Source organism: Muntiacus reevesi, chromosome 7 (assembly GCF_963930625.1).
Source record: "Muntiacus reevesi chromosome 7, mMunRee1.1, whole genome shotgun sequence".
Taxonomy (NCBI): domain Eukaryota; kingdom Metazoa; phylum Chordata; class Mammalia; order Artiodactyla; family Cervidae; genus Muntiacus; species Muntiacus reevesi.
This window is the reverse complement of record NC_089255.1, coordinates 7,043,739-7,068,073: the sequence shown is the minus strand read 5'-3', so window position 1 is coordinate 7,068,073 and position 24,335 is coordinate 7,043,739. Positions and strand designations below refer to the sequence as shown.

Here is a 24,335-nt window from a genome sequence, read left to right as displayed (position 1 = left end):
CTTATCTGCTTTTTTCACCTTTCTTCCTTTATAGGAATGTCCCTTCTTCCTACCCCTGTCTGGTACCAACTCTCAGAGAGGTGGGGCCTCTAATGTTACTGCACAGTGGGATAGGAAAATGAGGTTCCAGGGGTCTAGTTCCACTTTTTAATGACTCTTGATTAGTTTTGTTTTCTGCATTTCCCATGCCTTCACCTGTAGTATCACTTGATGCCTCCAAAACAAACTGGCTCTTTTTGTCCTTTCCCTTGTATGTGTTTGCTTTTCAGCATATTCAGGCCTGTTAGTGTCAGTTACCACATTCCAGCTTTAAATTTTGTTAGCAACTGTTTCCGTTCTTTTTCTTTGTAGATTTATGCCTCTTCCTATAAGGGTATTTTGAAAGATAATGGATCTGTGGTATGTGTTAAAGCCTTAATTCTCACTGTGATGGCAGTTTGGAAGTGGGGCCTTTGGGAGGAATTCGGGTTTATTTGAGGCCATGTAAGTAGAGGCCCCATGGTGACATACCCTTAGGAGGGGATGAGGAAGCCCGAGGGCTCTCTGTCCTCCATATGAGGACATACCTAGACGGCAACCATCTGCAAACCAGGAGGAGGGCCCTCACTGAGCGGCCTCCCGCGCTCACACCCTGATCTTGGACTCCCAGCCTCCAGAACTGTGAGAAATTTCTGTTGTTAAAGCTACCTCGGGGTCTCCCAGGGCTCAGAGGTAAAGAATCTGCCTGCCAGTGCAGGAGACATGGGTTCCATCCCTGGGTTGGGAAGATGCCCTGGAGGAGGAAATGGCAACCCTGTCCAGTGTTCTTGCCTGAAGAATCCCATGGACAGAGGAACTTGGTGGGCTGCAGTCCATCAGGCCGCAGAGCCAAACACGACTCGGTGTGAGCGTGCATCACAGCCCACGTAGGTAGATTGTGAAACTTCACTAATAAAGCAATCAAAAAGCTACCCAGGGTATGCTGGTTTTTTGTTACCGCCAATAGCCCTAAGGACAATTGACAGACCAAGAGTAGACATAAATGCCGTTTCGCCTTTTGATGTATCTGTTGTTGTTGATGTGACAGAGGATGAGGCCCATCTGCCTTTTCCTTCATGTTGTGGGCTTTCTTCCCTAGCACGTGTATTCTCATTCTCAGTGGGCCCCTGTACTTGGTCCTTGGGAAAGCGAAATAATCTTAGGTACTTACAGTATGTAACGTGGCCTCCAAGGAAAGTCAACTGGACAGACTCTTAGTTCTTACTATTTGATTTCTCTCACTAAGAATTTTTTTTTCTTGGAGTAGGGGTGATAATGCAAAAAGCTTGAGAAATATTGTTTCTTTTTTCTTAAATTAATTTCACAGAATAAGCCTTCAGATTGAGTTTATTTCCTGTGACCATTGTTCCTGGGTAAAATATGTCTTTCAGGTCTGTAAGTTTTATTTAAAGATAGCATCGGGACTGATGCTATCAGTGCCAGATAGCACTGGTTGGAACTCTGTGCTGCCAATGCAGGGGATACAGGTTTGGTACCTGGTCAGAAAACTAAGATCCCTAGGGCCAGAGATCCCACATGCCTGCCTGCTATGGGGCCAAAAGATTAAAAAAAGAGGAAAAGATAGTATCTTTGAATTTTTTGTTACATTTGTTGCATTTTCCTCTTTCAAAACACCAGTTAAATCATTTGCTTGACCTCCTTTGTTCACTCATTATATTTCTTTCACTTTGTATTTTTCTCAAGTCTGTTTGCGAAAACAGACTTATTGGCTTTTTATTGCTGCTTCTGATGTGGTTTCAACTCATTTCTTTTTTCTCAGCCCTGTTAGCTTACTTTTCATTGCTTGCTGCTTTATCTCTTCTTTAGATTTTTTAGTCATTTTTCTCTGAAGATAGCTCATGTCATCTCTTACATCTACCATCTCTTGTATTTTTTCATGTAATTTTGTTCTTTATCCCTTATTGGTTTTCTTCTAGTCATCTATCAGGGCTACGACCAGGGTAAGACCAACGAGGGACTAACTTCAGTCATAATATTTAAGATAGCTTTGAAAAACTCAGTAATTGAGATAAATAGTATTTTGATGTATTTTTCTTTAGAATAATCCATGATGAATAAAATATCCACAGTGAAATTCAAAGTAAAGGTTAGTTCTCTTTGAATTAAAGTCTAACTATCTACAGTGGTTCCATCCACCACATCAGCAGTTTTGATTTCTGCAATTTTAGTTACCTTTAAGATCTGAAAGTATTAAGTGGAAAGTTCCAGAAATAAACAGTTGATAAATTTTAAATGGCACATTGTTTTGAGCAGCATAATGAGATCTCATGCAGGCTGCTCTGCCCCTGGTGGGTCACGGCTTCTTCCTTAGTCCATATCCACGCTGTGTATACTGCCTGCTCCTTAATGCCTGTATAGGAGAAAACATAGGGCAGTTGACCCTTGAACAACACAGGCTTGAACCCACACGGCCACTTATACCCAGAATGTTTCAGTAGTGTATAATACCTACAGTACCACCCAATCCAGGAGTGGATGAGTTCAAGGATGGTGAGCCCCAGATGCAGAGGAATGACTGAGACACTCAGGCTTTCTACATCCCCAGACCCCTAATCCTGTTTTCGTTCACAGGTCAGTTCTCTCTGTAGGATTTGGTACTATCTACAGTTGCAGGCATCCACTGGGGTCTTGGGATATATTTCTCTTAGATAAAGGGAGAGTGTTGTTATTATGTGTTTGAGTGTGTGTGTGTTGAGACATGGTGTGAACTTTTTGTCTAGACTTTGATTTACCCTCCTGAACACACCTCTTAACAAATCTTTCGTTTCTTTAGCCTTGTAGATTTGGCTTTCCGCATGTCTTGACTTTTTAGGGATTGAAAACTTGTGTGTCATTTACATCCTACCACCTGGAAATCAGCAGCTCCCCCTTCTGTGCCACCTGTCCCTCAGACTGTTGATGGTAGAAACGGCTACTCTGTGTACACTTTCTGTCAGCTCCATCTCTTTGAACAGATATTGAGATACTGCATCTCATGTAAATGTGACATTCAAGTGAAGTTTTCTAAATTCTAGATTTGCAGACTATCATTTTATTCCATTCCTGTGTATAACGTTTTTATCTATTAAAAGCTTAAAGTTCTCTGTATATTGAAACTTTGAAACATAGGGAGAAGAAAGCATAATTGATATACTTATCAGATTTAGTAATTTGGCAAAGTTTACTTACATTGATTTTAGTCACTCACACCCAGAGAAAGCTTAATGGCAAGTTTCTGTTTCTAGGAATATTTAAAATGTGGCATAGGACTCTGGAAGATTATAAGGAAATTTTGAAGATATGAAAGTGGAAAAAGAATTTGCTGGGGAAACTAGTAAATTTTGAACAACAGGTGACCCTCCATACCCACTAGCTCAGCGTCTTCAGATAAGGAGATCTGGTTGTTCTGAGCTGTTTTATGTGTGGGGCTTAGGCATCTGAAATTTTGGTGTCCAAAGGGAGTCCTTGAAACAATTCCCAGCAAAAAATAAGCAGTGACTGTATATATATATTACCTTTTTATTTTCTAAAGCTTTAATGAAAATATTGAACATAAAATATAAGTCCTTCTTAAGAATAGTCACTAGAAATATAATAATGATTATATCTCAGAGTAAAAGTTTAAAAACCTCTGGGCCATTTAGAACAGTAGACTGATCTGATGAATTATTTACTTAGTTCTTCAGATAGTACATATGTTTTCCTTCCTCCAAGAAACTTGTTAATGACTGGACTTCATTGTTAAGATTTATGAATACTTAGCTTTCAGTTAAATTCGCAGTCATATTTTTGGGCATTAAATGCTGTCTTCTGTGTATTTCTGTATTCGTAGTTACTGAAGCAAGGCATGCACTGTCTTGTTTCTTCCCGCTGCTTCTCTCCATCTTGCGCTGCCGCCCACTATAGTCCTCACTCTGATGCCCAGCACATAGTGATGCAGAGTGTTAGCTTTTATCTTTTAGCCAGTCAGAACCATGAATTAGTTGTCTTAATATTAAAAGAGAAATTGTTTCATAGGCCAAAGAACATTGTGGAATTAGCTTATATTGTTTTTGTTGAATAAACTGATAAGGAGATAAAGATTGATACTATTAAAGCTGGGAGATAATAAACACAATATGTAGATTACATTCAGCTAGTAAGTTTATTACTATATAGACCAGAGAGGCTTCTCTTTCCTCTAAGGCTAAGCTAGTTCAAAGAAGAGGACATTGTACTTTATCCAGTAGAAGAAGAGGTTGTATTTGTGATGTGATCCTGTCATAGTTGAACTCATTCATTGAGAGAAAAACAAGTATATAAAATTTTTATTTTATATATTGTTTTGAAGAATGTGAAACACTGAACCAGATATTTTACATTTGCACTAATTGCTTACATTTTGGTGAAGGTGGTTTCCTCTAACATACGTCTGATGTAATCATTTTACTTTTGCTTTTCATTAGCGACTCTCCTGGCTATTAAAAGATGTAAAAAAGCCTAGAAGTTAATTTGAGATATTTAGAAGGGTGTTAATGTTATTTCTTATAGAATATAAAAGTATCTTGCTTATCAAATTTAATGAAATAAGACTATTGATGATGAGAATTTACTTCTGAATAATGAAAGCAGAAAAAAAAATGTCTTTTGTAAAACTTACTTTTGCCCTTATTAAAATTGTGCTTTCAGTGATATTCCCACTAATTTACACTGACTCAAAGCGTTTGATGGAAAATATTTTATCTCTTTTTTAAAAACATGTCTGTAGTTCTTGTGTCAGTTCATTTGTGGGAATAGTGAATGACCATAGTTTTTGGTAATTATAGCCCTGTTGTGCTCTTTATCTGAAATATCTTCAAAAAGTTATTTGAGTACAAAAAGAAGAACAAGTCTCTCACTGGCCAGAATGAGTATATTCATGTTTTTGCTGTAGGGTATAACACTTCTAAGAATATAATTAGCTTTGCTTTTCCTTTTCTCCCTTTTTTCCCCCCACAGCCTCATGATTTTGATGAATGCCGATTTGATATTAGTGTAAATGATAGCGTTTGGTATCTTCGTGCTCAAGATCCAGATCACAGACAGCAGTGGATAGATGCCATTGAACAGCACAAGGTGGGTCTCGAGTGTTTGTCTATCTAAAGAGACTCGTGGTAAACACCTTTTTAAAAGAATATTGATCTGTACGTGTATAGTGAATAGTTGAACATAACCTTTTGGGTTGTGAAAATTAAAGCAATACGGCTGTAAATTATTGAAATGATTTTGTTTCTAACATTTGAATTATAGTAAGGGGTTGCCATGATAAATATTTTTAATTGATGATTAAAGCAAAATATGCCCTTTTATATAAATTTGTTTTTATTTAGGGTTTGCTTCATAATGAATGCCTTTTATATGATCTGGGTAAAAGGATTCTTAAAATACCATCAGATTGTAAAATCCTAATGTTTGAAAGCTTCACTGTTATTTTTTGTTGTCATTTGTAACCATTTGGGTAAATCCTTAGTATAAACATTTGTAAATTGTTAAATTTTTGTAAATATGAAGTTTTCTAATAAACTTTGAGAAAGTCTCTCTTAAATAAGTATATAAACCATAGTCTTGAAATTTAAAGCTAGTTTTGACTTATGCTATGAATAATTGGTATATAGACTAAAGAAATATATTAATAAAAAAATTCTATTATTAGCTAATTCAGTATTTCATGGTAAAACAAAGAATAGGGAAAGATACATATTCACCATGCCATTCCTGATTGTGACTTAAGAAGACTGAATTTGTTCATATACTTGTCTGTGCTTGTTCATTTGGGTTTCACAGAGTTGTAGTTGAAACACCTGTTTTGGTTATTTAACAGACACAGAACATGTACACACATACACACAACAAGAAAAACTAGTCAGGCCTGGGATACTGCAGGCACTTTCTTCTTGATATTGATCATGCATTAGGCTTATTTCTTAATTATAAATTTTCCTAGCCTAAGGAAATCTGGCTCTCATGCTTTCCTTTTGTCCTTGTTTTAACTTTAGAATTATATTAGCTTAAAGCATTTTGTGAATCTTAGTTTCCTTGATATTATTACCTCAGGAAACAGTGTAAAAATGGTAAACAGTTTCCTATTATTTAAAGGAAAGATGAACCAGTAGACATGGAAGCAACCTAAATGTCTATCAATAGATGAATGGATAAAGATGTGGTACATATATACAGTGGAATGTTACACAACCAAAAAGGAATGAAATATTGCCATTTCCAGCAACATGAATGGACCTAGAGATTATCACATTAAGTGAAGAAAATCAGACAGAGGAAGACAAGTATTATGTGATATCACTTATATGTGAAATCTAAAAAGAAGATACAAATGAACTTAATTAGTAATACAAAACAGAAACTCAGATTCACAGATGCAGGAAACAATTTATGGCTCCTAAAGGGGAAACAGGAGGGGGAAGGATAAATCAGAGTATGGGATTAACAGATACATACCACTATATATATGATAAGCAACAAGGATTTATTGTATAGTACAGGGAGCTATATTCAGTAATTTGTAATAGCCTGTAATGGAGAAGAATGTGAAGCTGTATGCCTGAACTGACACAGTATTATAAACCAACTGTAGTTAAGTAACAATTAGAGCAAATAAATAACAGTGAGATGAGCTAGAATTCTAAAATCTCAGTGCTTTGGAGCTAGGCTAATCTGAATTCTGACACTGCAGACTGCCGTGTATGACGTATGTGACCTTGCCTTCATCTCTTCTTAATGTGTTTAAGGGGACATGAAATAATATATAAGGTTACTTACCAGAGTGGCTGATGTTTTTTCCCATTTATGACATAAAGAAAGAGTTTTGAAGTCACAAATTCACTGAAATTATACCATGTTTTTTATGGATAAAGAGTTCTACATTCAATGACAGTTGCTAAATGTGCATTTAAAGAGAATGGGCAGTTTTGTGTAGTTAATCAGGGCCAGCCCTCTTAATAATGATTAAAGGCATTATTAAAACTAATTTTGGTATAAAGGCATTATTAAAACTAATTTTGGTATAAAGGCATTATTAAAACTAATTTTGGTATTTTTAACTGAGATGACGTTTGTTGGCTTAATTAGTTGATTTAGGTCACAGCTCTAGTTTTTTTCTGTTTTAAAAAGCATATTTGATTTTGTTCATTCTTCATAGTGAAGTTGATTCAGGAATCTTTGCAGGTTTTCATTTTGTTTCTTCTCTTTGTATGAGGAATGATGCATAAAGCATATATTTCTTCTATATCATTGATTTCTTTGCACCTTTGAATAATGGATAGATAGGATCTTTGAGTCTCCATCAGAGCATTGTGACTTACTGGGTAACACAGTTTTGGTAAATTTAAGTTCTTAAAAATAGATTCAGCAGCAAGGTTCTAGATACAGTATATAAATTTTACTTTCTTATTTCTAAATATAGTTTATTCATAAACAAGGAAGGAAAAATCATTAATTGTTATTCTTATTAATACTTGTCAAATTTTAATGTAAAATATGATATGTACCAATTAAACAGCATATTGGTGAAGATTTAAACTGAATTTGAATTCTAAAAATAAATTGTTATTAAACTGACATGGGAAGGAGAAAATTCAAATGCTATCATCAAACATAATGAAAAAAGTTTTCTCTCTCTCTCTCTTTTTCTTCCCATAGACCAGGAGCAGGAAGGTAGTGAGATGTTTTCAATTTCATTCTTCAAAATCACTAAAAAAATATTAATGTGGAACCTAAATTTGGTTATTTTACTATTTTTGAGCAAGCATTCTTAGATTGATATTCAGAATCAAATCAGATTATTAAGATATGATGATGATGATAGGAGGTATTGTTTATTTTGAGGGTCACCAAGTACTAATCATTGTATTATTATACTTCATGCACTTTATTTTCTGTCTACTGCCCTGAGAAATGAGGGAAATACTTTTTCACAGACATGGTAACTGAGATTTAGATTAAACTTAAGTGATTTGCCAGAGACTATACTGCGTTTTCGTAAGCAGACTCTTAGGATACAGTTTTATGTTGATTGTGCTTTCTATCGGGTACTGTTGGCGGAATGTTTGAAAATAGTTCCTACAGGTTCACTTCCTGCAGGTTAGAATGTGTTGTCTGAGTTCTGCTACCATATATATACAGGATAAATATGAACTCATCTTTCTGCCCATGGATTGCCATAACAGTGTTATATTGTAGTGTTTTAAGCACTAGAGACTGGGGTCTGACATATATGGGATTAAATCCTAACACTATTGTATAACAACTGTGTGACCTTGGTAAATTACCTAAAGAAGGAAAGATGACATAATACATTGTTTACCTCCCCGACTCCTCTCAAAAAAAAAAATCCACAAAAGACAAGCAAGCAAAATAACCAAATCATGATAAACCAAGTACTTCAGAGATGACCTGAGTTCCTGTCATTCCAGTTCACTCAGTTCAATTCAGAGTTCCTTCCATGGCACCAGCTGTCCTTATGATGGCTGGACAGTATACTTAGAACAGTGGCCCTGTCCTTTTCTCTTCTGATGTCGTCAGATGGCCCTGCCGCCCCACTGCCTTTTCTTGCTGTGAGGCCTTTTTTAGGGCCTGTCCAGTAGGTTTGGCAAGGGAAATGGGAGGTTTCTGTTCTTTTCTTTCCAGAAAGCGGTTACGCTCATTATGATAACCTTTATATATCAATCAATTTCACATACACATCCATACATAAATCCTTACATACATATCAGGAGTTCTATTTTACAGAACCCCTTCACCAAGAACAAAACGGTAGAGGCGATGGTGATGATAGCAAACATTTCTGAGGACTACGGTGTGCCAGATAGAGTAACGAACACTTCATATGCTTTTTCACATTTTGCTCTCACATCCTTGTGAGATTAACATTATTGTCCTGTTTTTACACATTAGGAAATTGAGGCATAGAGAGGTCAAGTAACTTGTCCAAGTTTAAACTGCTAATTAGTGAAGGGGCCAGCATTCAGACCCAGGTCTGTATGACCTGAGAACCGGAACTTCTGTCCAGCAAACACTTCTGCCATCCTCTACGTATTCATGGCAGATGTATTTTGTTGACTGAAATCTTGAGCTGCTTGAATCACAGTGTTCTCATATTTTTTATATATCCTTCATATCTCTGGTGTTTGTTTTGAACCATAAACTTCTTAAAGGCTCAGGGATACAACTTTTTTGTAGGAATCAGAAAAGCGTTAGACACATATGTTTTCCAGTTGAAATAATTTACAGTAGTGTAAAACATTATATGGGGGAAATTTGTAATTTGAGGAGTTGTTTTTTCCCTTTAATCTTTACAGTTAGTGTTAGAATGATTACTGACAAAAATACACTAGGGTTCTGTGTTCTTTGTCTAGCTCTGTTGTTTTATCCTCCTTGGTATTCATTCCATAATAACTTAATCAGCACAAGAAAAGTTAATATGATTTCATGATATATATTTAAGTTTTTGCAATACATTAGAAATTGCATAATTCAGTGTAACATTAAACAAATAGTCCCTGTGGAAAGAAGGTATTTCTGAGGTCTTTCTTAAATTCAGGGGTTCTATTTTAATATAAAATACAGAAAGGGGCATATGTATACCAAACCAGTAATTTTATTTAAAATGGTGTGCTGGCTTTATATATGTAGAATCCATTCATACTTTGCATTTCTCCTTAGGAATTGAAACAACACTAAATAAATCTTTAAAGATGGGGCTTGCTTGTTTTTTTAATCTCTTAGCCATCTGCCATGCTGTCTTTGAGGTCTAATGAGTTGTTTGTAAAAATTATTTTAAAACTAAAAACTACAAATGTGATGGTAAGTTGGTTATTTTTTATTTGGATAAGTTAATATTATTTTTAGTAAAGATGTGTCTAGTATTATCTAAAGGCTTCTGTGAGCATTTTCTGTGTAATCAGTTAATAAAGAAATTGTGATAAGCCATCTGTTGATTCTGTGATTTAAAAGAATTATAGTATTACTCCTAGAATCTTCTCCAGTTGCAGTGCATGTGATTTTGAATAAACCAGGTTTCTTACCATGAAAGAAGTAGACTCCCCTACATCACCACCCCATCAAAACAAAAAAACTAGCAGGAATGCTCTCCCTACACTAGCAGATTTAAGAATCACGTTGATAAAGTTAAGTTTTTTGGCTCTGGTAAGAGTTTTTAGTAATCATGACATTGCTTTATTTCCATAAGGGAGCAACCTTAGTAGACCCTGAAATTTTGGTGGTCATGGACCACCCGTATTCCCTATATTTTGTAAATTATCTAAGACCTAAGGAGTCATAGGAGAGTATACAATTTAGGGAGGAAGAATCCAGATAATTTTTACAGATGTTGATTTTCTGTGGTGAGAATCTACAGGCAGTTGTTTTACAATTTAATGTTTTTGTCTTTGTTTCTTTGTGAAGGCTCACTAATTTATATGTGAAGCTCCATTTGATTACTTTCAGAAGAAAGGTGTATTCTTGGCTTGAGAAGTTAAAGGATTTCTGTCTGAGGAAATTAAATGCAATTGTTTTTTAAGGAATTGATATATTTTACTTGAAATGGGTTATGAAAAAAGTTTCCCACCAGAAGATTCTCATGGTTGAGCAAACCTAAATGATGCCCAAGACTCACTTTAAAGATCTTTTAAAAATACTGTTGCTCTTTGCCGTAATAGAGTTTTCTTTTTCCTGTGGTATGTCAGGGTCAGTTTGATCTTAGTGCTTTTTCTCTACTTCTAAAAGAAGCAGTTTCTGCTTACTTGACATCTTAATTACTTTTATCTTAAATTTGACATAAATTTATTAGAAAACTATTTCTAACTAGGTGGCAGAATATACCTGTTTTCTTTTTACCAAATTTTAAACATCAAAGTCATATAAAGTCATCCCATTTCTGTTTGCTGCGGGATCTTAGTTCCCCAACCAGGAATCAAACCTATGCCTGTGGCAATGGAAGCTCGGAGTCTTTACCACTGGACTGCCAGGGAAGTCCTCTGCCTTTTTTAACCAACTATAATATTGGAAAAATTTCTTAACAAATACTAGAAGTTCATTCTATACTTGTCTGCTTTATAAATGATTATCATGTAAACTTAGGTGTGCATTTTGAATCTGATTAAATTGATAAAGGTTTAAGAATGCAAATAAAACTTTTACAACAACTGTTTCTTAGTGTATACTTTGTATAAGTAATTTATGGGCTCAGTGGGTTAGAACTCAGTGGGTTAAACCATGGTTAGAACCATGGTTTCTTTTACCTTATTTGCATCATACCACAGTAATGAAAGGAAGAGGATGGAATCAAATGTTACTTTTCCTTTATATTCAAGAGTTCTAATTGTGCTCAGTCACTTCAGTCATGTCCAACTCTGCAATCACATGGACTACAGCCCACCAGGTTCCTCTGTCCTTGGGATTTTCCAAGCAAAGATACAGGAGTGGGATGCCATTTCCTTCTCCAGGAGATCATCCCAACCCAGGGATTGAACCTGCTTCTCTTTTGTCTTCTGCTTTGGCAGGCAAGTTCTTTACCACTAGCACAGTCTGGGAAGCCCTTTAATGGTTGAGGGACGTACAGACCTAGTTCCAGCTGCTGGAATAGTCAGGGCTTTGCCATTTTCTCAGATAAATTGTAGAAAAACCCAAGTAGGTGGTAAAACAACTGAACTTTATTAACCAGCATTTATTAAGTCTCTGGATGTTTCTCACCTAAAAATGAGGAATTTGGTTGATTCTAACAGTGGGAGTTACTCGCCAGATTTCTTGCAATAACCCATAGTTCAGTTCCGTCACTCGGTCATGTCCGACTCACCGCAACCCCATGGACTGCAGCACGCCAGGCCTCTCTGTCCATCACCAGCTCCCAAAGCTTGCTCACACTCATGTCTCTTGAGTCGGTGATGCCATCCAACCATCTCATCCTCTGTTGTCTCCTTCTCCTGTTATGGACTATTGCCTTTTACCATGGACAGTATGAAAAGGCAATAATGCATAATGGTTAGTAGAATGTTTTAATACTTAAACATAGATAATGTCTAATTACCATGATCTTTAAGGTTAGTGAAATCAAGGAAGAAAACAAGATACACACTCTCTTTAATATTCTTAGTGTTTTAGAATAAAAATACTTGTATCAAAGGCTTTTTTTTTAAATCAAAGGCTTTTAAAATAACTTTTTTAGTTTCTGTTGCCTACGATTTTGTTGCAGTCAAAAGCTGAATTTACCTGAATTCATCTGCACTTTGTGCTTCCATATGTTGCCTAAATACTTAATGAAGTTTATAGTCTTAAAAAGAGGGAATAAATGTCTTTAATTTGTAGTTTTCAACCAGGTTCTTCTATCTAGGAAGGTGTTATCTTTTATCAGTTATTAAAGGAGGAATCAGAATTTTACAAGAACAGTGAACCAAGAGGATATTTAGGTAGCTCATCTTATTAGCCATGTGACCAGTTGAGGAGAAATAACTTGACAACATTTAATGTCAGAAAGCCAGGAAGGGTCTTACAAATTAATGAGAAAAGTTGACACAGTGCAATTTAAAGAAAAAAAAGCCAAGAGACTTGATCTGGTACTTCGTAGAGAGCATATCCAAATGGGTAATGGGCATATGAAAAGGCAGTCAGTAGCCAGTGCCACTAGACGTCAGGGAGCACAGTGATACTACTGTGTGCCTGAGTAACTTAAAGGATTTATTACAAAATGTTGGTGAGGATGGCGTGCAACAGATACAAACTGGTAAAACAATTTTGTGCTGTCTTCTAAAACTGAGCATGGTGGTTTAGTCACTTAAGTCATGTCTGACTCTTTGTGACCCCGTGAACTGTTATAGCTTGGCTGGCTCCTCTGTCCATGGGATTTCCCAGGCAAGAAGACTGAAGTGGGTTGTCATGATCAGGTGAATATTGAAAATTTGAAAAGGTCTTACAAGTATTGATGTCATCAGTTCAGTTCAGTTCAGTTGTTCAGTCATGTCTGACTCTTTGCGACCCCATGGACTGCAGCATGCCAGGTTTCCCTGTCCATCACCAACTCCTGGCGCTGACTCAAATTCATGTCCATCATGTCTGTGATGCCATCCAAACATCTCATCCTCTGTCGTCCCCTTCTCCCACCTTCACTCTTTCCCAGCATCAGGGTCTTCTCCAATGAGTTGGTTCTTTGCATCGGAGGCCAAAAGTAATGGAGTTTCAACTTTAGCATTGGTCATTCCAATGAACATTCAGGATGATTTCCTTTAGAATTGGCTGGTTTGATCTCCTTGCAGTCTGAGGGATGCTCAAGAGTCTTCTCCAACACCACAGTTCAAAAGCATCAATTCTTCGGCTCTCAGCTTTCTTTATAGACCAGCTCACATCCATACCTAGCTACTGGAAAAACCATAGCTTTGACTAGATAGACCTTTGTTGGCAAAGTAATGTCTTTGCTTTTTAGCATGCTGTCTAGGTTGGTCATAGCTTTTCTTCCAAGGACAAATCGTCTTTTAATTTCATGGCTGCAGTCACCATCTGCAGTGATTTTGGAGCCCCCAAAAATAAAATCTGTGACTGTTTCCATTGTTTCCCCATCTATTTGCGATGAAGTGATGGGATTGGATGCCATGTTCTTAGTTTTCTGAATATTGAGTTTTAAGCCAGCCTTTTCATTGTCCTCTCTCACTTTCATCAAGAGGCTCTTTAGTTCTTCTTCACTTTCTGTCATAAGGGTGGTGTCATCTGCATATCTGAGGTTAGTGATGTTTCTCCCGGCAATCTTGATTCCAGCTTGTGCTTCATCCAGCCCAGCGTTTCTCATGATGCACCCTGCATGAAAGTTAAATAAGCCGGATGACAGTATACAGCCTTGACGTACTCCTTTTCCCGTTTGGAACCAGTCTGCTGTTCCATGTCCGGTTCTGTTGCTTCTTGACCTGCATACAAGGTTTCTCAGGAGGCAGGTCAGGAGGTCAGATATTCCCATCTCTTGAAGAATTTTCCACAGTTTATTATGATCCACACAGTTGAAGGCTTTGGCGTAGTCAATAAAGCAGAAGTAGATGTTTTTCTGGAACTCTCTTGCTTTTTCGGTGATCTAGCGGATGTTGGCAATTTGATCTCTGGTTCCTCTGCCTTTTCTAAATCAACTTCAGCATCTGGAAGTTCACAATTCACGTACTGTTGAAGCCTGGCTTGGAGAATTTTGAGCTTTACTTTGCTAGTGTGTGAGATGAGTGCAATTGTGTGGTAGTTTGAACATTCTTTGGCATTGTATTTCTTTGGGATTGGAATGAAAACTGACCTTTTCCAGTCCTGTGGCCACTGCGGAGTTTTCCAAATTTGCTGGCATGTTGAGTGCAGCACTTTCACAGCATCATCTTTTAGGATTTGAAATAGCTCAACTGGAATTTTATCAGCTCTGTTCATAGTGATGCTTCCTAATGCCCACTTGTCTTTGCTTTCCAGGATGTCTGGCTTTAGGTGAGTGATCATACCATCATGGTTATCTGGGTCATAAAGATCCTTTTTGTATAGTTCTTCTCTTTTTTCTTGCCACCTCTTCTTAATATCTTCTTCTTCTGTTAGGTCCATACCATTTCTGTCCTTTATTGAGCTCATCTTTGCATGAAATGTTCCCTTGGTATCTCTGATTTTCTTGAAGATGTATAGAGTTTACCAGACTTGCACGTTGTTTTAATTCTTGCCACATATTTGCTACTAACAACTTAGGTAAATATTAACTAGATTTTTAGCTGATTCTTTATGTCTTTTTTAGTCTGTAAATTGCTTGCAAAATGTTTCTTTAGATAAGAAAGATGAGGGGTGAAAAGTTAATCTGGAGTTGAATAACGGTTCCATATTGCTAGTTTTAGAAAATATTAAAGAGAAGCGAAGCTTTGTACTATTAAAGTCCTTGATTTTTTTTTTTTAAACAGTGTTCAGTATTGTATTTGAATTTTTATTTAATCAGGAGGGAAGATTTCTGACAGTCATCCGGACAGATGTGATTCTGCTTTTGCTATATCTGATATGGAAACGTAGTGGTGGGTGGCATGACTTATGCATATTGACAGCAGTGGAAACTATTTTCTCATTTTATTTGCTGAGTATATTGAACACTCCCTGGAAGAAAATGTTTCTTAAAAAATCAAGGTACATAAAACTACTCTTTTTCATCAAACATGCCTTTTTACCAAATACCTTAAAAACAGTTTTGCTTCCATTGTCTTAATTGCATGATAGATATCCTGGGCTTGTGTGGTGTTGAGGTATGAAAGACAGCATTGTGTTAAGAATCATAAAAATACGTAGCAAAGTAGATGAATGTTCTTTAAGTTAAAATGTTATCCTCAAAAAAAAAAAAATTCTGTCATTTTTCAGTCATACAGCAAGTTCATGTTCTTGACAGATAAGACGTGATCATTGCCAGGAATACGTATATATCAATGTCTATTTCCTAGCCCCTTGTTCTCTTCAGTAGGCACCCCCTTGATCTGTAGAACGATAGACTGTAACTAGCCAGTGTTATCATTTAATCCTGTTGGAAGTCTTTCAGTGTAGGTATTATTCCCATTTTGCATAAAAGTGAGATTGAACGGATTATGAGAACATTGATTAGTGAGTGGTAACATTATTCCAAGAACCATAACCTCAATTTTTTGTAATATACCCCCCTTTGTAGTTAATTCCAGTTGTTTTCTCATGGGTGCATAGTTGAATACTAAGAAATAAATCATCAGTCTCCTTAAAAAATGAATCTTTTCCATACAGTTAGATCCAAAAATTCTTAAGTCTTTCGAAACCATTCCTGTTCCTGTAAATAGTTGTATTGATCAGATTTCATTGGCTTCCCTTGCCCTGGATTTTTAAAAGTAACTTTTATTAATTATAAGGAAAAAGTTACAAAATGACCATCAGTCTTATAACCAAGGCAGCTCTTTATTTTGGTGTACTTCCTTCTTATTCTCTGTACATTTTGTGTCCCTATAACTATGGAAATGACAAAGTTTATATCATGTTGTTGTTTTTTTAACTCTAACATCATTTTCTCCTTTTAACACAACTTCCATAATGTTTCATTGTAATTTTGGTACTCATTTGCTTATTCCTAGGCCTTTAGATTGTTTCAGTTATTTTTTGCATTTAGTATTTACTCCCGTCCTACATAAAGTATTTTTCTGTAGTTTGTGTCCTCATAAAGGATTCTCAGAAGTAGGACTACTCTACTCAAGGATACTAGCACTTTTGTTGTATGTTGTCAGGTTATTTTCCAGAAAGATTGTGCTGACGTTCATTCCATCTATAAAACATGTAGATCTTCCTTTCTCTGCTCTGCGTCTCTGCCAGCTTCATTAATTTTTAACCTTTTCTAAGTCAGATAGATTAAACATGTGTTCTATGACTTCATTTTTTGTTTTTATTTTTGTAGAAGTGATACATGGTTACTGTGAATAATTCAAACAATATAGCCAATACTGAAAACTATATGAAAGAAATTGAAAATTCAGGCCACATAGAAATGACCACTCTTCATCTTTCGTAAAGATTTCTTCCAGATAATTTCTTTGCATGTACACCTTAGAGTTTTATGTAAATGATTCCATGCTACTTTGTAGCTTTTCCTTCACTCAGCAGTAAGTTACAAGGATCTTCTCCTGTTTGAAACAGATTCAGTTCCTCCCTTACTCCGGGAGAAAAGAATGCATGTCTTTTTTAGAAAAGTTTGGTTTGGGGTCAAAGCCCCAGAATAATCAAGAATGTTCATTTGCTGACCATTGTTTTATGTGCATGTATTTCTTTCAGGATCTTTGCAGGAAAGAATTAATAGTTCAGGTCCCCTGGCCAATACCATCTTAAAGTTTCAACAGTTTTGCAAATACTACTTAGACATATTAAACCTGTTTTTTCTCTTATTGGGACATTTAAAGGAGTCTCAAAAAGTAGCATTAATTATTTTGCCACTCTCATCTGTTTGCAGTTAGATAAAAAGAATGTAATTATGACCTTTTTACTTTATGCCTATGAATCTTCCTTACAAAAGCAAATATACGTTTGCTCCCTTTTCTAGGGCAAATCATAAATTAAGAAAGTCAATGAGCATTGCTGCTAGCTACTTTTTAAATTTATTTTTCTCTGTACAAGTATTTCTGGAGTAGAGATATAAAGGAATTTCCTGATTTTGTGGAAAGGTGAAGAAAGAATGGTAGCTAATACTTACTAGGCACTTACAATGTAATATAAATATTACAAAGTATTGTTAAAGATTTCTTCACTATAAAGCACACTTCTTATATCCTTGTCTACTTCTTCAAGTTCCACTATTTCAAAACAGGTATCTCCCTACAAAAAACAGAGGCTAGAACAAAAGATTTTATTACAGCAATACTGACTAACCACATTTCAAATAGTAGATGATAAGTGAGCAGGGAGGCTGGCGGTAGGTTAGTTTAAGTGCACTTCTACCTCCAACAGAGACTTAGAAGCCGTGTGTGAGCCTGATCCAAGGAGAAACATGAGCAAACGGGATTTAAAACAGGGAGTGAAGTGTCAGATGTCTGTTTTTAAAGTACCCCCCTGGCCACATTAGAAGAGATTTCAAGAGGAACTAGACTAAAAGCAGTTAGAAATCTGGAGGATTTATCCAAATGAGATACTAGGTGACAACAGCTGGAAAACAGCAGTGGGAAATGGCAGTGGGAAAATAGTGAAATGGACAGATGTGGAAGAAGTAGAAGCAAATCTCTGGATGTTGAGGCAGTTCAGTGTTGATTAACATCATGGGCTCTTGGATCTGGAATTAAATCCTGGCTCCCTTACTTACCAGTTGTGCAACTCATCACATAAAATCACCTACAAAATGAGTTAATATTAGTGCCCATTTTACTTAGGCTTTGAAAAGGATTAAATGAGATAATTCACTTAAAGCTCTAGCATCATGCCTGGCACAAAGTAATATCCTAAGTATTAGCTTTTACTCTTGGTATCGGTGTTATAATTTATCCAGCTTGACTGTGTGGGATTTGTATATAAAATATCCATGTAAAATTGCTCAACTCTTTTCATCAGCCCTTCTCTCAAGACCAAACAAGAAAGATCACTCTTATCCTTTAGTATTTGTTTGCTAAAACTAGAGTGGAAATATTGTTAAACAGCTTGCCTTTGTTAACAGCCTCATTTGATTTATCTTATTTCTTATCTCCAATTTAATGTCATTAAGAAAAAACAGCTGGGCTTCTAGACTCCCTACAAGGGGAAGGATTTGAAAAAAAGATAATGACTGCATTTCAGAGTGTCTAAGTTAGATTGTTTGGAATCATCTTTTGTGACACAGATAGGGCTCTTAAAAAGCTTTTGGTGGACTTCACTGGTGGCGCAGTGGGTTGGAATTGACCTGGCCACTTGCAGGGGACACGGGTTTGATCCCTGGTCCGGGAAGACTCCACATGCCACAAAGCAGCAAAGCCTGTGCGCCATAATACTGAGCCTTCCTGCTGCAACTCCTGAAGCTCATGTGCCCCAGATCCTGTTCTCTACCACAAGAAACGCCCGTGCACTGCAGTGAAGAGTGGCCCCCATGCTCTGTAACTTGAAAAGACCCATGCACAGCAACGAAGACCTAGTGCAACCAAAAATCGATCAATTAATAAATGTTTTAAAATTCCCATTAAAGAATGCTTTTGGTGCAGAGGATATACTTGGTAGCTTTCTGAGAAGTCTAATTTCCCCTACAGATTAAACAGTATATGTACTATGGAATCCAAAGTCTTAAACTAAGTACAAGAGAGGAATGTCTGAAAGCAAGGAGAATGGGCACTGCTGTTGTTACTCTCTACTTCTGTAGTATCCTATTGTATTTGGGCACTGTTGTAGTTCTTTGCATTGTGATAGGCAGTGTCTTAATTTTCTTTTACCCCTCTAGCCTTCTTTTAATACTTAAATAGGACGTGCAGTAAGGCCTTAGTTAGCCCTTCCAGCCTTATCTCACTACAACACTACTTATTTAGATACTTCTGTAAGTGAAGGCCTGTCTCATACTTATTAGAAGAAAATGAAAAATGAATAACCAAGTTCCGTAATCGACCTTCAAATGAGGTATTTTATTTGATAATTGGTTTTCTGTTTATTTACTTATTCTTTAACTGAAGGATAATTGCTTTACAGATTGTGTTGTCTTCTGTCAGACCTCAACATGAATGAGCCATAGGTACACGTATGTCCCCTCCCTTGAACCTCCCTCCCGTCTCCCTCCCATCCCACCGCTCTAGGTTGATACAGAGCCCCTGTTTGCGTTTCCTGAGCCTCACAGCAAATTCCCCTTGGCTCTCTTTTTATGTATGGTGATATAAGTTTCCATGGTACTCTCTCCCTGCATCTCCCCCTCTCCCCCTGTCCATAAGTCTGTTCTCTATGTCTCTTTCTCAGTTGCTGCCCTGCAAATAAATTCTTCAGTGCCATTTTTCTAGATTCTGTATATTTATGTTAGTATACTATATTTATCTTTCTCTTTCTGACTGACTTCATTCTGTATAATAGGCTCTAGGTTCATTCACCTCATTAGAACTGACTCAAATGGGTTCCTTTTTATGGCTGAGTAATATCCCATTGTATATATGTATCACAACTTCTTTATCCATTCATCGGTCGAGATAGTGGTTTGTCAGTTATGATGGAAGAATGACTAGGAAGCATCCCAGTGTGGTTTGAGAAAAGTATCTTGAGAGGAAGCAGATATTCTGTTCATTTAACCATATTGCTGCTGGGCTCTAGGCAGTCAGAAATGGATGAAATCTTCTTTAATACAATTTTTTAGAATATATTTTAAATTTTCTTTGATTTATGAGATAATGCAGTTTCTGGAAATCATTGTAGGTTCAACCCTTCCTCATCTGATACATCGTTAGTGTCAGTTTTTTGAATAAATTGTGGTATGTTTTATCTTTCCAGCTGGTTCAACACCTTTGGTGAACATTTGGTCCTCCACTGGATATATACATTTTTAGCCTAAGTTTTGGTGTTTTAAGCTTGATATAGAGAATTGTAGTTCTGGACTAGCCATATCATTGTAAAGATAAAGAGAAATAAGCTCGAGAAAGTAATGACTGACTGGTCTAGCTGTCTGGTGGTGACTGACAGTCACGCCTGCGTCCTCCCTATTGCTGTCTGTGTTCTTTGTACTTCAGAGGCTAGTGCTTCTCAAGGGGGGGTCCATACGTATTTGAAAGGCGAACAGATTCTTAATGTAAGTGTGACATTGTACCAGATTTTATTACAGCAAATAATAGTTTGTTTACCTAGAATCATAAACAAAATTATCGCCTTTGCAGCTTAACTGTAAGCCATAATCCTGTTGGTTACATTGTTCTCTTGGCTGTGGTGTCTTGCTTCTCTTGTGGTTTGCTTTAAAATGATACTCAAAGTAGATGTGTGGATGCTGGCAACACGGCAGGCGTATTTGGTTTCACTAAGGGTTTTAGAGTTTCAGTTTCTGGAAAATGCTCCATTGTTCTTATGTTAACTTTTAGTCTAACTTTTCTTTTCTCTTTTCCCATAGTTAAAATGGAAAGGGACAATGTCAGGGGTAGACCTATGCCACTAAACAGAATTGTTGACACCGTGAGGAAGTTCATTTCTTTTTCAGTTTCTTTGCTATGCTTCTTCCTGGAGAGTATTATTAGGAAAAGGAATAAGCTTTTCAGAAGGCAAGTGCTATGAAAAAATAAACCAACTTTTTTCTTGTATTTTACACCACTGTTTTCAGAGTGTAGATGGGCTAATGAACAGACTGTGCAAATGAGAATAGATGTTTATCTCCTGTGTGAATGAGCCAAACTAATGTGACATGTGGCATGTGGTGTGGCGTGTGGGATATCTTAGTTCCCCAACCAGGGATTGAACCTGTGCTCCCTGCATATCTTAACCAGTGGACCACCAGGGAAGTCCCTAGAGTTCTTTTTTCAAATTAGTTCTTAGGCATTTCTGGTCCTTTTTAAAACTTGTAACTTTGAACTATGTGATTTAATTTATTGTGATCTTCAGTGTTCTCAAAAAAATCAAGATACAGAAGGTAAAGGTACAAGTAAGGGATTTAGTATGAAGGTTACTGTCGTACTTTGACCAATAATAACCTTTGTATCAACTTTCAAAGTATGCTGCTTGGAAAGTGCTACTGACCCCCTCTGGTGGCCAAAAGATTATGCTTTTTCCTCCCCCTAAGATGAGGAGGAGTATTATAATAAAGGTGTGGTCTCATTACTGTAATATTTAAAAGAACCCCACCTTGTACTATATAGGACATGTTCAGTAAGTACGTCATTGAACCAAAATGGCATTTTATGTTTATATAAAACACATTAATGAATACTGCTTACAAACACAGATATCCCATCATGGTTTTTTTTGGTAAAGCAATTTGTGTGCGGGAATCTTAAAGCATATATGTTTAAAGGGGGAAATATCCTATAGTGACTGCATTTGAATTCCACATTATTAATTTTAGATGGAAATCGATGTTTTAAAAAATACTATTTTGATTAGAGGTTGTAAATAATTTCCACTTTTTTCCTGTGGAAAAGCGGGATTAAGAAAAAAGCTATATACCTTTAATGTGTTATCCCTAAAATTGTACCAATGAGATTTTGAAACCATGTTACAATTTTTAAGAACATCTAACAGTGTATATCCATTGTGACCATAAAGAAATTTATTCCCATTTTCCTCACCCCACCTTCAAAACACAGATTATAAATGCAGGATGAGTAGTGTTGCCTTTAAGGTGAACATCTTAGAAAGCCCAAGTAGATGTCAACAACATTGCAACTTTTCAGAATAGTTTTATGTCTTTTACAATAATTTTTAGCCCCTATGACAAAATGTTTTTAAAATATTGATATCCCTGGGCGACCTCCCTGGTGATCCAGTGACTAAGACCTTGTGCTCCCAGTGCAGGGGTCCCAGCGTCAATCGATCCCTGGTCAGGGAACTAGATCTCACACGCAACCAAGAGTTTGCATGCCACAACCAAAAAAGAAAAAGATCCTCCATGCGACAAATAAAACTCAGCATAGCCGACTAAATAAATAATAACATTTTTAATTATTAAAAATAAAAGAAAAATATCGATGTCTTTGATTTTTGAGAGAAATCCAGTGCCAAATCAAGCCATGTCATGTGAATAGGAAAGGCAGTCAAGCTTAATTATACAGTTTGTAGCTATTCCTTTAAAGTAGTAAGACAGTTTTAAAATTTTTATTCTGCCACTCCCCAAAATGATTTTAGATAGCTCCATTTTGTGTCTGTATCATAAAATTACTCTCAATATTATAATATACCTAGGAATCTTTGATGCAGTGACAGCATTGTTGGCAGAATGATAGGCGTTTCCAGAATGACTAGTTTTTAAATAGGGGGAATTCATTTGTATGTGCATGTATATATTTGTTAAGCAGTTAGATTATTTTTAAAGTTATCCCAGTGCAGTTACTGACATAGAGTGACAAATGAACCCCCATTATCTAAACTGAAGAAAATGAAATTGATATTCATGAGTATACTATATTTTTTCCCTTAGAATGATATATATAATTTATAATACAATTTATTTAAGTGAAACTTTGTTAGAAATAGAAACACAATTATTCTAAATGCTCAGACTCAACATTCACTTACTATCCATTACTTAAAATGTACAGCAACATTACTGCTATAGTAGAGTCTTTTGTTCTGTCATGCCTTTGTTGTAAGGAGATATTACTGTTTTGAAATAGTGGAACCTGAAGAAACAGACAAGAATATAAGAAGTATCTCTTAGAGTCAAAAAATGTTTAGTAAAGCTTTGTAGTGTTTGTATTTTGTTTCAGGATCTTAAAGTTTTGACTTACTCTGTTTAGGACTCATTGATATAAAGCATGTAAGTGGAGAGGGTAGATTGATTTGGATTTGAATTTCAAATTGGTTCTAAATATTTTTAAATAAATATCTAAAATTGTTTTTAAATAAAATTTTGATTGAAAATTATGAGTTTTATATTTAAATGGACAGTTTGAATTAATTACTGGTTAGAAATGAATGCCATGCAAGTATCTGAGATAAGTGACTTCTGAAGTGCTTTATATTGTTAGTTCATTACATTTAATAGTCCATTAAATCTATTTAGTCCAGTAGGTTTTTCTTATTTTTAATTCCAGTCTTCTATATTTAAATCTACGAAAAAGTTTACCAAAACAGCACAACAGTAAAAATGTAGAAACCCTGTGCTCAGAAAGTTAGTATTCCTGTCAGATGAGAGACAGAGACGAGAGCCGCAAGAGACCTAGGTCAGTGGGTTTGTTCCAGGACATTATTTGATTAAAAAAGTCTTACTTTTTAAATGAGTTATATGATTTCTGTAATTAGAGTTCTCTTATTGGGATGCTGTTACACTGAAACAAGCTTGCCTTTTTCTCTTTAGCTTTTATTGGGGTACAATGTATGAAATGTACCATTTTAACTGGACACTTTGAGTTTTGACAACTGTAATGTATTCCCACGGAAATGCATCTCTGTAGGTAGCGTCCCCGCTGTACCCTGGCCTGCTTTTCTCATGAACTAACTTTGTCTTTTTTTAAAAATCAGTTTTCTTGAGATGCAGTTTATATACAATGCATATACTTAACCCTTTCATTAATAGTTTCCCTGGCACCAGAATACTTACTTCGTAATTTCTACCTTGTTATTAAAATATTGCTTTCCTTTGAGATAGGGAGTGGTGTAGGGTGATACAAGTCTTGGAGAAGAGCTTTGATTCCATCTAATCATAAGTTTATGGAGTACAGGAGGAGAAGAGGGTGACAGAGGATGAGATGGCTGAATGGCATCATCAACTCAATGGACATGAATTGAAGCAAACTCTGGGAGATAGTGAAGGACAGGGTAGCCTGGTGTGCTGCAGTCCATGGGGTCATAAAGAGTTGGACACGACTGAGTAGCTGAACAACATAAGTATATGTGTAATTTGTTATGAAATTTACAGTTAAAAACATATTGCAGTACCTTTTATAGCTAGAATGTTTTATGAACAATTATTATTAAAGTATGACAATTTTATTTTGAATCTTTAACAATCAGTATGTGCTAGAAGCTTGGACTTTGGGAATATATGCTAGGTATGATACTAAAAATGATTAGGTATTATTTTACTTCTTAAGTTTATGACTAGGATTAAAATTGTGTACAGTACTTTTAAAATCTACAGTAGAAAGTAATCAGAGACCCTAAATACTTGAACAGGTTTTAGGTACTTGGAACTTATTTTTTCCAAATGTTCGATTCCTTTGTATTTTTGAAAAGTGAAA

The 24,335-nt window shown here is 36.1% G+C and overlaps 1 protein-coding gene across 5 annotated transcripts in view; it reads left to right on the top strand.

The window, feature by feature from the left end:
- Positions 1-24,335, top strand: part of CERT1 (ceramide transporter 1) — a 120,816-nt gene that overhangs the window by 37,276 nt on the left and 59,205 nt on the right. For all 5 annotated transcript variants that reach the window (XM_065941125.1, XM_065941123.1, XM_065941122.1 and 2 more), the window contains one exon: positions 4,996-5,112. In XM_065941125.1, the coding sequence (XP_065797197.1) occupies positions 4,996-5,112 (117 nt within the window). The remainder of the gene's footprint in view (positions 1-4,995; positions 5,113-24,335) is intronic.